The sequence below is a fragment of the Numenius arquata genome, chromosome 9 (genome assembly GCF_964106895.1).
Source record: "Numenius arquata chromosome 9, bNumArq3.hap1.1, whole genome shotgun sequence".
NCBI lineage: Eukaryota > Metazoa > Chordata > Aves > Charadriiformes > Scolopacidae > Numenius > Numenius arquata.
This window is the reverse complement of record NC_133584.1, coordinates 16,867,001-16,880,671: the sequence shown is the minus strand read 5'-3', so window position 1 is coordinate 16,880,671 and position 13,671 is coordinate 16,867,001. Positions and strand designations below refer to the sequence as shown.

General features: G+C 36.6%; 1 protein-coding gene across 1 annotated transcript in view; it reads right to left on the bottom strand.

Annotated features, from left to right (window-relative positions):
* SLC9A9 (solute carrier family 9 member A9) overlaps positions 1–13,443 on the bottom strand; it is a 212,752-nt gene extending 199,309 nt beyond the window's left edge. The window contains exons 1-2 of the mRNA XM_074153102.1: positions 13,269–13,443; positions 4,192–4,394 (exon numbers count right to left, since the gene is read on the bottom strand). Coding sequence (XP_074009203.1) covers positions 4,192–4,394; positions 13,269–13,443 — 378 coding nt within the window. The remainder of the gene's footprint in view (positions 1–4,191; positions 4,395–13,268) is intronic.
* Positions 13,444–13,671: the final 228 nt, after the last annotated feature.

The window sequence follows — 13,671 nt, the reverse complement described above, 5'->3', positions numbered from 1 at the left end:
AATGTTATTCTGAGTTGCTTTCTTACAAGTCTTAATGCATAGTTCCTTGCTGCTTATATATGTAGAATACTACTTGAAAAGCATTCCCTTGAGAAGGAAATCAGTCATGCACTATTTTACAGGCAACACATGCAAGCAGTGTTACCTGTGATAGTAAATGCCTGCACTACCAGACATCCAACTTGACAGTCCCATGGCTTAATTCCTGGTTCACACATGGAATTCCTGTTCAGTTTCACGAAAAACACATCATTGGTGTTGTGCCTTAGTTCCTCATGCACAGAGTGGTGATAAAAGAAAGGGCCTACACTATCAAAACCGAGGTAACATTTCCTTTGAAACATACCTATTTAGGCACAGACAGAGCTTGCTAAGGTTGCTTAATGAACTACTGGCTGTCAGCTAATATGTACTTTCTTGAATTACTGCACATGAAAACTGTGCGCACTTTGACCATCTTCATTACTTCATTTGAGTTAACCTAAAAGTGATGAAAAATCAATTTTACCTCCCATTTTTAGCAGGCAAGGAACATTTATGTGGCTAGGCAATGTAGCTCAGATGCGACGTAACTCATTAGACTATAGTTGTATCATCAGTTCTGCTAACCTGCCAGCACAGGTTTCTATTGTCCTAAAGTTTCTCAATAAATCTCCAGACCGCTTCTCTAGCATCATTTCCACTGTAACACATCTCATAAAATATAATAGATCCTATCCAGTCAATCCGTTTTGGCCTGACTGCAACAAAACATGCTCTAGACTCTCCATAGTAAATAGGTATTTCTACTTTGTAACAAAATGTAAGTGTAGCAAAGCAAAAATTGTCCTTTTTGGCAAAAGGACTGTCTATGTAGGCATGAAATCCACAAATGGCATAAAGCCTTTTCTTCCAGACTTCAGTTTGAGGGTTTTGTGATGGCCTTAATTATTAGCAGCTCAACTAATTTACCAGTACCATCCTCAGTTCCTTGCTGTTTTTTCTATTTCTATATGTGCTGACATTGTAAATTATATTGTCATGGCAATGAAACTGTAATTTGCTTCTGGTGACAGGTATCTCTTTCTGTGTTACTGAAGATGCAACATATCACTGTGTTATGAAATCTGAGAGGCACTAGCGCTATCTATTGCCTACATACCTTGCATCTGTTTTATAGGCAAAGGAGTTGCCTTATATCCTCACTAAGCTAAGGACCAGTCAGCCATTCTCCAAAGACTAAATAGATTTTCTGCAAAGACTTAACTGAGATGCTATTTGCTTTCAGAACTGAAGGTATGCTACAGGGCTATTTGTGGTTCCTGGCTGGCACAGCAGTGGATACCACTTCATTCTCTGTTGTGTAGTTTGTTACACTAAAATGCCAGTCCTGTAATGTCAGTCCTGTTCATTTGAAACATTCATTTTTGTTTCTACAACAGCCAGAAAGAGTTTGTAAAATACTCATTAAAATTTTTAAAGTAATGCTAGAATGAGGATGATGTTAGGCAAGGCAAAAAGTTCTTATTCCAGCTGTTGTCAGTAATCTGTCATATTTGCACAGAGACCAACAATAGTCTTCAGTGACTGCACTTCATGACAAGTAGCTTTCAATAAAACAGGATCCTGTTAGAAACCACAGCGTTGTTTAAGAAAAAATATTTTAATAAGCCTGTGTACTGTTTACTGATATCTCAGCAGGTTATAGTATACGAATACTTTTAAAACAACAGGATGCAATTAATGCAATGGCTTGCAGCTCCTTTGTTCAGATAAAGTGATATTTTAGTGATATTTAGTGATTTAGTGATTTTAGTGATATTTAGGCTACAGTATTCTAGATGAATTCTTTAGCTTCAAATGAGTAAGACCTGCCTATGAAATCACTTCTGTCTTCTTACTAACAGACAGCTTAATTTCATAAACAGGAAGTGAAAGCTCAGCCTTTTTTTCCATTCTGCTTACTTTGAGTTACAAAGTTGAAAAAATCTAGCTGGCAAACAATGTGCCAGCAACTTTAGCTATGCCAGTAGCTTCTTTGAAAGAAAGATAGAAAAAGGATTTTCTTCACTTATGAACTAACTGTCTGAAATGTTAATTTTGGAATTAATTCAGCAAATACAATAAAATAGTTTTCTCATAGGCATCATAAATCCTGACTGCATGTTTTATTATTCAAAACCATGTTTTATTATTCAAAACCATGTTTTAAAGGATACATGTTTGTAAGTCATGCCACAGTCAATTCTTTCTGATAAACGGACTTAGTAAACTCTTGTACTGAGGTCAAAAGGGACTTACAGTTGTACAAAAACCAGAGCATGGTGTGATCATATTTCGTGTTTTTTATGTTAGTGTTTTTGCCAGTCAGGAAGGCTGCCAGGCATTGTTATTGTCTCCTAAATACTATTGAATTCCCCCCTCTTTCCTTTTTTATTTTTTTTTCTTTTTAAGAGGGCATTTGCCAGATAATTTTAAAGTGAAAATCCAGGCAAGCTGAGGCCTTTCCAATAATATGGAGAAACCCGCAATTCACAGTTGAGACTTTTAAGGATCTTACAGCAAAGCGAGACTGGCAAGAAGATTGACCAATCCCCTGTAAGGGCAACAGAAACTTCTGTGTGAGTGAGTTAGTGCTGCTCCCTTGTCCTAAGACAAGTCAAGCTGTATACCAGGTTTGATGAAGATGTTCAAATATAATGGATTAGAACAGATGCCTGGGAAACTAAACACATGCCTTGAATAAGACAAACCTCTTGCAACCAACTAGCCGGAAAAAGGATGAAGATTCAGCAAACTCTGACTAGTCTGTCTGCCACAGTATTTTCCTGTCTCCACCCACCACAGCTCTAATAGTCCTTGACAGTCTAGTTCTTTCTGAGAATGGCAAGAGTCTGGCAGTAATGGCAGACAGGCACACAATGGTGCTGCATCAGCAATGAATTTGAGCAGATGGTCAAATCCTAATTCTGCTGAGTTCTGCAGTGTACATTCTAAGCATAACTTTAAAATTTTATAATGATAGCCACTATAATACACAGGAATATGTATTACTGTGCTAGATAAACAATAATATTTGGACAAAGGCAAAATAATATATGGCAATATTGTAAAAAAAAAAAACCCTTGTAAGGGCCTAAAAGCTTCATGTGAATATGTGATGTTTTTGAGCATGAAATCCAGGTTTTAAAAAGTCCCTCTGCACTCACGTGTTCTTTAAATTGCTGTCATTTTTTAAGACAGTGAACATTACAAGAAGTAAATATCCCAAGGGAGGTGGGGGGGAAGAATATACTAACAAAGTAAAATATTTTAATTTTGTTATATTGTATATATATAATATATATATTGTATATATATAATATATATATAGTTATATACTGGAAAACAGAAAAGGTCATTACATTATAAAAGACTGTAAACTTCCTCCCATGCTTCCCTTTTTGCATCCAGCCTGAATTGCCACAATGCTGTCTCCCCAACCTTGGGGATACCCAGTGAAATCCAGGCTGAAGACCACTGCAGTAGTGAATGAATGTATGAGAACATTGTAATGCATTATAGTGTTATAAAAAAATCCACCTATCTATGGAAGTTTACATATTTACAAGTTTATATTTTTGGAGTATATTTAGAGTCTGTATACAGGAGGTAAAGTTCACTTGCATTATGCTTCCAGAGCTAGTCACTTTTAAGACAGAGGGCAAATGACAAGCACCATCCCTGGAGGTATTTCAAAGCCGGGTTGACATAGTGCTGAGAGACATGGTTTAGTGATGTTTTTTTATCAGAGTTAGGTTGATGGTTGGACTAGATGATCTGAAATGTCCCTTCCAACCCGGACAATTCTATGACTATGACTATAAAGATAGCAGTGGGGTTTATAAAGTTTTGGTGGCAATGAACCCAAGGTTAACAGCTTTGCCTGCAAGTGAACACAGTATCTGCGGGAGGCAAGACTGCCATCTAAAAGAGTTCAGGCAACTATTCTGCAAGCATACAGCTATACAGTATAGTAAATGATGGTCGGGTTTGTACCATACCTTATTTCCATTCCCATTCTTCTTCCTTATTTACCCTTCTCACCCTAAATTCAGAATATCCTCTCTCTCTCTGTTTCACAACTTAGCTTGAAACCCATTTTCCTCTCTCTAGGGTTTAAATAAAAGAAATATCTTACATAGTTTAGAACAAAAATAAGATAGGTTTTACCTTTTGAAGCATTGCATTGCCCTGGTGACCATTGACATTGTGGTGGCTGATCTCTCTTTTGTATTGATATTCATAGACTTGATTTGTTATATTAATAAGTAGAGTGGATGGCCCAGATTTTAGCTTTTCACATTCATAAACAGTTCCACTTTCAACATCTGATGCTTTTGTTGCGTATCGTATAATTAATCCCATCACAAGGCCTGGAGAGTGAAAACAAAACCAAAAACATCAGGTACCTTTAAGTATCCGATGATACACAATTACTGATTTGGAGAAAAATGAACTCTATTAAAACTAGGACACCACTTTCTCAGGAATTCCACCTTCCCAGAGGTACACCTCACTCAACACTTCATGGATGACCACTAAATATTTTTCCAAAATGATCATTTTTTATTAGAAAACAGATGTTGGTTTGACATATGCTCAGCTGTACTCCCATTTTTGTGATCCAGTTGCTGGAATCATTCTGATACAGTTATTAACTGAGTTGCTCAACCACCGAATTTTCAGTAGATACGTAGAGAAGAGGGACGCTGGCATAATTTATGTGCTGTACTAAGCATACAAAAATCAGCTGTGCTTTTGGTGATTTTATACACTTCCTTTATGGGGGAACACTCTGACACAGTATCCTTAGGTACATTCTGCTTTCTGTAGAAGATTGTATTTTTAAGACTCGATAAACATGGCAAAATAAAAGCAGGAAGGAAAGGAAGATTAAGACTGGGATTAATTGATTTGATTATCTACAATTTAGGACTCTTATCTAAGACAGACATTTTGGCTCCCTTTATGGTTAACAGAGAGGAAAATGTACTTCTGCAATTGTGCTCTGGAAGATACACTTCTTTTTGTTGGCTCTAGTGGGATCTTGCATGATTACTTCAGAAGTGACTAATATTTAGCTAGATAACATTACTGAGATTATTTTCACCCTCAGAGAATTGGATTTGGTTTCAAATTTAATTTCCATGCTTTTTTTATGTCTGTGCTTTAAGTCCCATGTATATGATGAACAGCTTTACAGTTACTGATTATGAACATGTTCAGAAAATGATAAGAATACTCAGATTAAATATTGATGGAAGACATCTAAACATCTAGAAAACATCTAGATAAATACACTTACTAATGAAAGATAAGAAAGAAATTAAATTACAGGAAATAGCTGATAAGCATCTGAAAAATACGATGTTTAAGTTTTATCCAGTAATCTGATGCCACAGTGATAAGTGTTCATAAATGCCTAGAGAGATAAATAGAATGTTTTTGTTATTGACACATTTTCCCGTGAGAGAGACTCTCTGAACTGCAGATTTCTAGCACGCATACAAGGCAAGCTTGTAGCTTCCTGGACTGATGCTACTACAGTGTAACAGCTGCGCTGCTTGTTTAGTATATGCATATGCATTTATGCTTGTTTTGTATCTATTGTTTAGTATGGTTGGTTTCTTAAATGGCAGAGGATTTAGATAAGCAGTAGAAAACCCCAAGGCCACTTTCTGAAGTTGTACAGCATTTGTGCAATAGATCAGATAATAAATCTAGTTGTAGTAAAAGACAGAATTCCTCAAAATTTTAAGGGAAAGCACATATGGGAAAAGGGAAGCAAGCACTGCGCCTGCTACTGTGAATTATGACTTCTACAGTGGTCAGCCCCAGATGCCCAGAATCATGAGTCAGAACCCAGGAAACCATTAATCGGTTAGAACAGCCAGGGGTTTCATCTTATTTTTATTAGATTTCCTCTAGAAGAACCACATATTTAATTTTCAAATTAAATTTCAAATAAATGAAAAATTCAACTTCATTTGATGCTTGGACAAGAATTTATGTTTTCCTCTCACCCTCTGGAATGGAAAACTTTTATTTTTTCGTTTAGCATGTTTGTTCCTATCACTCAGTGTTTTAAACTACAGCCTCTGTTGCACTTCTGTTATCAGGTATTACATAGATTTAATCAGCTCAGGTAACAAAAATATTTTGCAGACCACCAGTGCCTGTGCAAGGACACTGGCAGAAAAGGACTACTCAAGAACAGGAATATTTGGCAACATAGTTCACTAGAATCAGTATCAGGTCACAAAATGGAATAGGTTTTGAATAGTCAGGACAAAGAAGTGTTTGGTTAGGCCAATGTGTCGTTACAACCTGTTCACCCATCTCATTGTCTCCTCTTTCATTTCCCTTTTCTTTCCTTCTTCATTCTCTCTGTCTGCTTACCAAATTTCCCTGTGTGTCCCTCATCGTATTTCCCACACATGATTCTTCTGTGCTTGCCCAACTTCTTGTCTTGCTGCATTTCCTGGTCTCTAACATTTACCTGTTTGTTTACAGCATCTTTCATATTAACCTGCCTTTTTCTGGATAGTTTTACCTAGACCTTCACACTATGTCTTCCAAAATTATGTAGGACGGTAATCTTTTTTTCTACTAGCTTTGCTTCTGTTATACCAGCAACAATGAGTATCATGCTTATTGGTACAAGTCTTCTTGTTGCGTGCAGAAGACAAGACTTTTAAGGAAATGGCACTATTTTTAACTGAGACCTCAAAAGTCGTAAACAAAGAGCTAAAAACATGAAAGTGACTTTAAAAATAAGAGTTTAAATCCTACTATTCAGAGTTCTGATTTACTTTTTAACCTTTGAAGTTTAACTGTTTACGTGGCTTGTAGACACAATAACTTTCAGAATGGCAACATGGAACTGCTGAAGGGAGATCAGTGGAGACCAGCTGACATTGCCTTTATCATCTTGAGATTCCTAGATGTGTGTTGTATTGTATTGGCTAATATACCATATACTTTGAAACACATTCTGTTTGATAGTCTTAAAAGTAAAATGAGTGTTCTCAATTATAGTAATGCAATTGCATTGAATTGTTCAAGGGCAAATTATTTCAACCTGTAGTATCAAGTTTAAACTAGGAGTAGGTGACTGTTCTTATTCTGTATTCTGAGAAGATATGCTATCTTCAGCGGTAGTCTCAAACTGTGTCTGTAGGAATTTTCTGGAATGGAAACAGATGCAAATATTGTAGATCCTAGTTCTGAAAGACAGCTCTTGAGTATAAATAAATTAATTTGCAGAAAAGGAATATTTTTAAAATATGATCACAGTGGCTGTAGAGAAATAAAGATCCTGACTGAGCTTCACAACTGGAATTCAAGTTTGCATTTTGGGCTTTCTTTTACTAGCTTTAGGTCTTATCCTCTGATGGAGTCCAGATCTGCGTAACCTACAGAGCCACACAAATAATGAAATGATAATGGAAGAACAAGGAAATTGGGAGAGTATTCAGCAGAATACACCTCTTGGAGAAATTACGTTAGAGAAGATTCTAACAGTCGATATTCTGAGGGCATCAATGGTATTTTGAGGTCTAGAATATATTAAATTTGAAAAAAACATGGACAGGATTGATAATGATGGCTTGATTTAGAATATTCTCAAATGCTTTCTGGAAGGTTCAAACAATGAAAATCGCTATCACTACACTATATTGCAAGAGCCAATGTAAGTGATGGGATTCTATTCTTGCTTCAGTAATAATAAATGTGCCAAAGACCCTATATAAAACCCGCAGTGAATTAAAAATCTGGGAAGAGTGTGTTTAATATTTTAGTAGGTGTATTATTTACGGAGTGCTCTTTCTGCTTTAAATCATTATATAACATTTCTTTCCTGATAGAATTCAGGAGCCAGATTATATTCTAATAGAAATAATTAATTTTTAAGTAGGTGTATAATGTACTCTCCTTTCTACTACTCCCCCTTCCAAACTGAAATAATGCTTTTGTCATGTATCTTCTGAAACATTCTTTATAGTTCATTTAAAGAAAAAAAAATTGGGGAAATATCATTTGGATGTATCTGTTATGAAAAAAGACTAATACTTTCTGATTTCCTTGCAATCGGTGTTTTGTGGCAGAATAACATGAAAATTTTCTCACAAAGTTCTATGGACTTTGGTATGTAAAAGCATACCTTCTGTACAAATACTTTTGACTTCATAGTGGCACGCACAGAAAGCCTGGCTTTACCACCTAAGTTTAGGAACTCAGCAGTTAAAACTCCCTGAAGATGAGTCAGGAATGATGCTGCATCCATTACCTGACATCACAAGTAGGTATTATACTAAGGTACTGGTTAGCAGGAATAAAAAAGTTGCAAGTAGTATTACATCACTTAAGGATGTAGGCAATTGTACATGCACACTCTTATGCAAGGCTAAATTTGAGCGTACTAGCACAGAGTACCTATCTTGTATTCTAGGAGTCCAAATCCAATGATAAATCAGCTTCCCCATATTTAAGACATTTTTCTTCAAAACTAGTACCAGTGCTTCTTTTAATTCATGTTTTAAAGTACATGTATTTAAATGCAAGATTGAAACAGAAAAGGGTATAACTAAAGGTACAGATTTCCTTAAAAAAATTCTCAGTTGTTCTTTGAAGCAGCAAAATCTCTAACTAGAACTCAGTCATGTTTCAACTGAAGGCAATGCAGGTTTTCCAACTTATTCAGCGGAAGCAGGATAAAATCCTTCATCATAGATGAGAGCATTAGAAGGGATTTCTTAAGTCACTCATGCCAAACTCCTGAGTCCTGAACAGGACTGTTCTTTCCCCAGGATTTTATCTAGTCAGCTGTTAAATGCCTTCCTTAATAATGACACCCAGGGATGTAGTGTTAGCCATTGCTTGATTTTTCCAAATATTTTAGAATTTCTTCCAGATTTCTTTGTTTGCCTCAAGAATGCTATTCCTCTCTTCCATCTACCCACTACAATGTCAGTTTCTGCCTTGTTCATGATTTTCCTGACAATCTCTCCTCATTATGAATGTTGTAGTCAGGAAGACAAAGAATTACTCTTCATTATTTCTTTGAGGGCTAGAGATTCCTTTTCCTGCGCTTTGTTACATCCCTTGCTGCCTTTGAGAATTAGGAACACACAATCAGAAGAAAACTACAATTATTCCACACAAGAAGCAGAATGGATTTAGGAGGTGTAAGAATCATAGCCTAATCATTAGACACCTCCACCAAAGCTGAATAAAGAACTCTGGTATTTGCCTCACTTCCAAACATGCTGCATGGAATCCCCAGAAGAGGCTGAGGAAGGGCTACTGTGTGTCAGCTTTCCCACTGCACACCTGCCAAGAGCTAAACAGCGAGAGGAAAGGAAAAAAAAGAGTGGTAGACTTCCAGTCCCACCCCTCCAACCTTCAGAAAGCATCTCTAACCACTGCAACACAAAGCCATTTCTTGTGAGTGCTACAATGACTGTGTTCTATCATTCATCCTTTTTATGTTTTCCTTCCAGTCTGACCAACTAGTCCCACAGAACACAACTTTGAGGGCAGGTATCTCTTCAATCAGCCTCACCTCCACCCTAAGGGGCATCACATGTTCCCTAGGGGTGACAACTATTCAAGCGGAGAACAATTTCAACCAAAGTTGCTAATTAACCTAGCAGATAAAAGGCACAGATTGTATTGGTGAATTGTGGGGGGAAGTTTTGTTTGTCTGTTAGGGTTTTTTTTGGTTAAATTCTGGCTGCCTAATTGGAGGGGTGCTTTAGCCTCTGATTAAGAGGTAACTGGTAGCATCTGTATGTAGTCCTAATACCTAAATTATGGGGAGGATCAGAAATTTGGATACTTATGCTCAGTTTTTCATTGTGCTACCTCTGGGCTGTTCCCCTGCTAATGTGGAGGGCTGTGACTTATGTATTATATGGTAAAGTTGGCACCTAACATTTTACAACTGAGGTATTTAAAGAGATTAGGCTCTGTAGGATCTGGCTAACAGGTACTTAACTTTTTATTTAGTCTAATACTTAGAGGCTGTCTTTTGGGGTCTGGTTGTAAGAGAAAGGCCACCTACTCTTACCTGAGAGAAGCGGCATTCAGTTTTTGTTCTGCTTGTGTAGATAATCTACCACACTAGTTCTGTATAATAACATATATAAAGGATGCTTTTCCCTTTTTGGGTGGCACAGAGTTACTCTTTCATGCTTACCTGCCTCCTTGATATACAGAAATCAGGAAGCAAGTTGAGTTTACTATTTGGGGTCTGTTTGTCAAACAAAGCTACAGTGTGCAGAGAAATCTGTTATCTGAAATACTGGAAAACAAAGAAACGAATGAATAAACAGGTAAGTCTATATTCTTCTTCATTGTCTGAGTGATTTTTCACTTTGGTGTCAAAGCTAACAGAACGTTTTGAGTGTTTAAATACCTTCAAGCTAAATGCCTTGAAATGTATATATATGTTCACATAATTTTTTTTGTGCAATAATGCTGAATTCCTGTTGAATTGATTCTGGGTCATGCTAAATGCTTTGGGTTTTTTCTTTGCAACTGCAGAAAGGTTTTTAATTTAAGTATAGCTATATCTAGTGTTGAACTATTGCTTTGCTAAAAAAATTAATGTATCTCAGTTTTTAAAGTTTCTAAATGGACAGTTTTCCAGTATGGGCTTTTCTTTAGCTGGAACTATTAAGTCTAAAACTCCATTTTTCTACAAAGCTTATGCAAAAAAACCCCAACCCCCAAAACAACCCTTTTATTAATTCTTTAAATAGAACTTTCTGTCAGGCTGTTCCTAGAGTTCAATTTGTGGCTGTTCAGCACTTCGCAGTAACTGCAGAACTTCTTCCTGTTTTTGTGTTGTTCTTTTTTTTTTTTTTCCCCTGGTCTTCCTCATATTTCACTCTCTCCATCCTTTCCAGTGCTATATCCCTAATGGCACACTGTCTTGATAGGGAGCACAGACTCATCTATCATACTGCGGGACACAGTTGGCAAATAAGTGGCCATATTCTTCTACCACTTGAAGTAAAATTATTGGTTGCTTGTGCTGCTATTCATGTATCTAGCAAATAGCTCAATGGGCTGGAGTAAAGCAAATTGTAGGGCAGAGACTTTTGGTTTGCACAAAAAGGTGTAAACCAGAATTGCTCTGATAGACAAGGCAAAAAATAATTACGGGCAGGGTTCAGCTCACTGGCAGTGCTTGGTGCCATGAAGATTTCCTCCTGAAGCTGCTGCCTGTTGATCTGTCGTGACTTCTGAAATTCCACTTCTAATTACTGCTATTCCACAATGCTAAAGATGCCTAAACTTGTATCCAAAATTTCTAAGGCTAAAAAGGACATCATCAGCTTTCTGGATCCTATGAATAAGCTTTTTCTTCCTCTGTTTGAAGGTTGCCATAAATAATGCAAGACTAAATAGATAGTTTATTTACAATCATGAGGCATGTTTCCTTTGTTCATGAATGTTTTAATAATTCAAAAGCTCTGTCCTGCTGGAGCACTAATCTCTTAACTGATCAAAAGAATATAATGAGCTGGCTATCCTCATGATGTGCAGATTATGTTCTGTGCAGGCAGAAGAATAGAACCAAAAGATAGATAAAACTAATTAAATACTAATTTTATTTGTGTAACGTTGTATTCCCCCATATTTCATTTCTATTTTGATAGGCTTTTGTCTAATTCTTCAACTGTTGCAAGCTGCACATGGGAAACTGCACAATAGTGTAAAGGAAGCTACTGTAGAAGAGTAACCCACATAGAAAAAAATGTAATTTACAAGTTGATCATAATATATTGTACAGTGTTTCATGGCTTTCCTTTTGAGAGATGTTAATAGAAATGCAATAAGCAAATGTATTCTTAGTCATGCTATCAAGCTTCTACCCTGTAAAACTGTTAAACAACAGTCTAGGTGATGTCTGACAATGAAAACTATTGCATTTAAGTATACTGTGATGGGTACTTCAGTTTCAACTGATTCAGCTGAAGTGTGTTTACTATGTGCAACAGACTTCAAGATCAGAAAAAGGGCGTATTATCAAATAAATACTTTATCACAGCTTTAAAATAAATGCAAGGCAGATGAGAATTAAGAGATCCCATAGACTTCCTCGCCCAGGTGTTAGGGACCCAGTGACTGGCTTAATCTGAGAGTTTCTTCTTTACTTGCTTTCCTTCAAAGTATCAAGTCACTTGTGAAGATAGTGAGATGAAATAGCATGTGTTCTTGAAATTTCATACAGTTAATTTATCTAACGAAATAGTTTGAAAGGGATACAAGGAGGACTGTGATCTTCAGCTACAGTCCTCCTGTGGAATCGAGATAATCTTAAAATGCAGCAAATGAAGCTTCTATCTCAAACTGTAGGGGTCAGTTGCCTCTTCTGTTGCAGGCTTGCAACTGAACTTCCTTGGAGTGTTTTGATGTGGTGTGCCATGATAAATATTCTTCAGAATATGCAATCTTAACAAAACCAGTTTGGGGTATTGCACTGCTAGAATATATGATGTGCATACAGTAAATTTGAGTCAAAACAGCCTGGCGTTTAGATATGTAATGACTGAGCTGTTGAGTAAGAGAATAACAAGAGAAATCATTGTACATGTAAGTGTATACCATTAAAGTAGTGGGTACTTCTTATCAGTGGACAATGCAGAAAGCTCTACATGAAAGTGATACGCAATATTGCAAAACTTCATAAAAGATTAGAACTAGAAAGGCAAACTGAAATTGCAGTACAATGACAGCATTCAGAGAAGACTTGAGAGGCTTTTTTCATAGTCTGTTTTTCAAAGGCACGGAGAAAAAGCAAAATAAAAATCTCAAGATCATTTAAACTAAAATTAGACAACACGGCTGGATTCACAAGGCTCCATAGTCTAACATGTTTGAATGTTATAGAAAACAAGCATGGAAAATAAGCAAATTAAATAATCTTTTTCAATGTGGGCATTTCTTTCTTTTGAAAATACTAAACTCCCGAAGTGTCATGCATCTGCCTGTCCAGAGAGGAACATAACGTGCACATCGTGAGGATAATCAGCTCATGATAGTCATTCCCTTAACAAGTCAGCCTCTGGCTACTTCATGAGATGCTGTTACATTATTATTTTACTGTACAGTTATGGAGCAGATGACACTTCATTCACCACATTTTCTGAGCTTTGTCAGCACTTGAGATCAAGTGCCTGATCATAAATATGCAACTAGACCCATGTTAAGCTGGCACTTGAATTTATACTCACCATAAAGCATAGCTCCTCCAGTTTCATGCAGAAAGCGGAATCGATGGTTTTTAAACAACCAAATTGTTAATATTGTAAGAATGAGTAGAAAGTTAAAGACTAGCAACTCCGCAGCTCCCTGATGATAAAACTGATCTTCATCTTTCACTGATACATATTTCTTCAACTTCTCCATTTCATCCCCTTTATGGAAAATATGTGCAAAATAAAACTAAAAAAAAAAAAAAAACAAAAAAAAAAACCAAACCAAACCCAAACAAAAACAACGCCACAGGAAGGAAAGTGTTATCACCTTTGGTACAAAAAAGTCCAGATACTACAGAAATTCAGAGCAAGCACATCTGTTTCATTTGCAGCCTCAGGGTAAAGTGCCCCAGCTCAGAATTCAGCTGGGTTCTAGTTA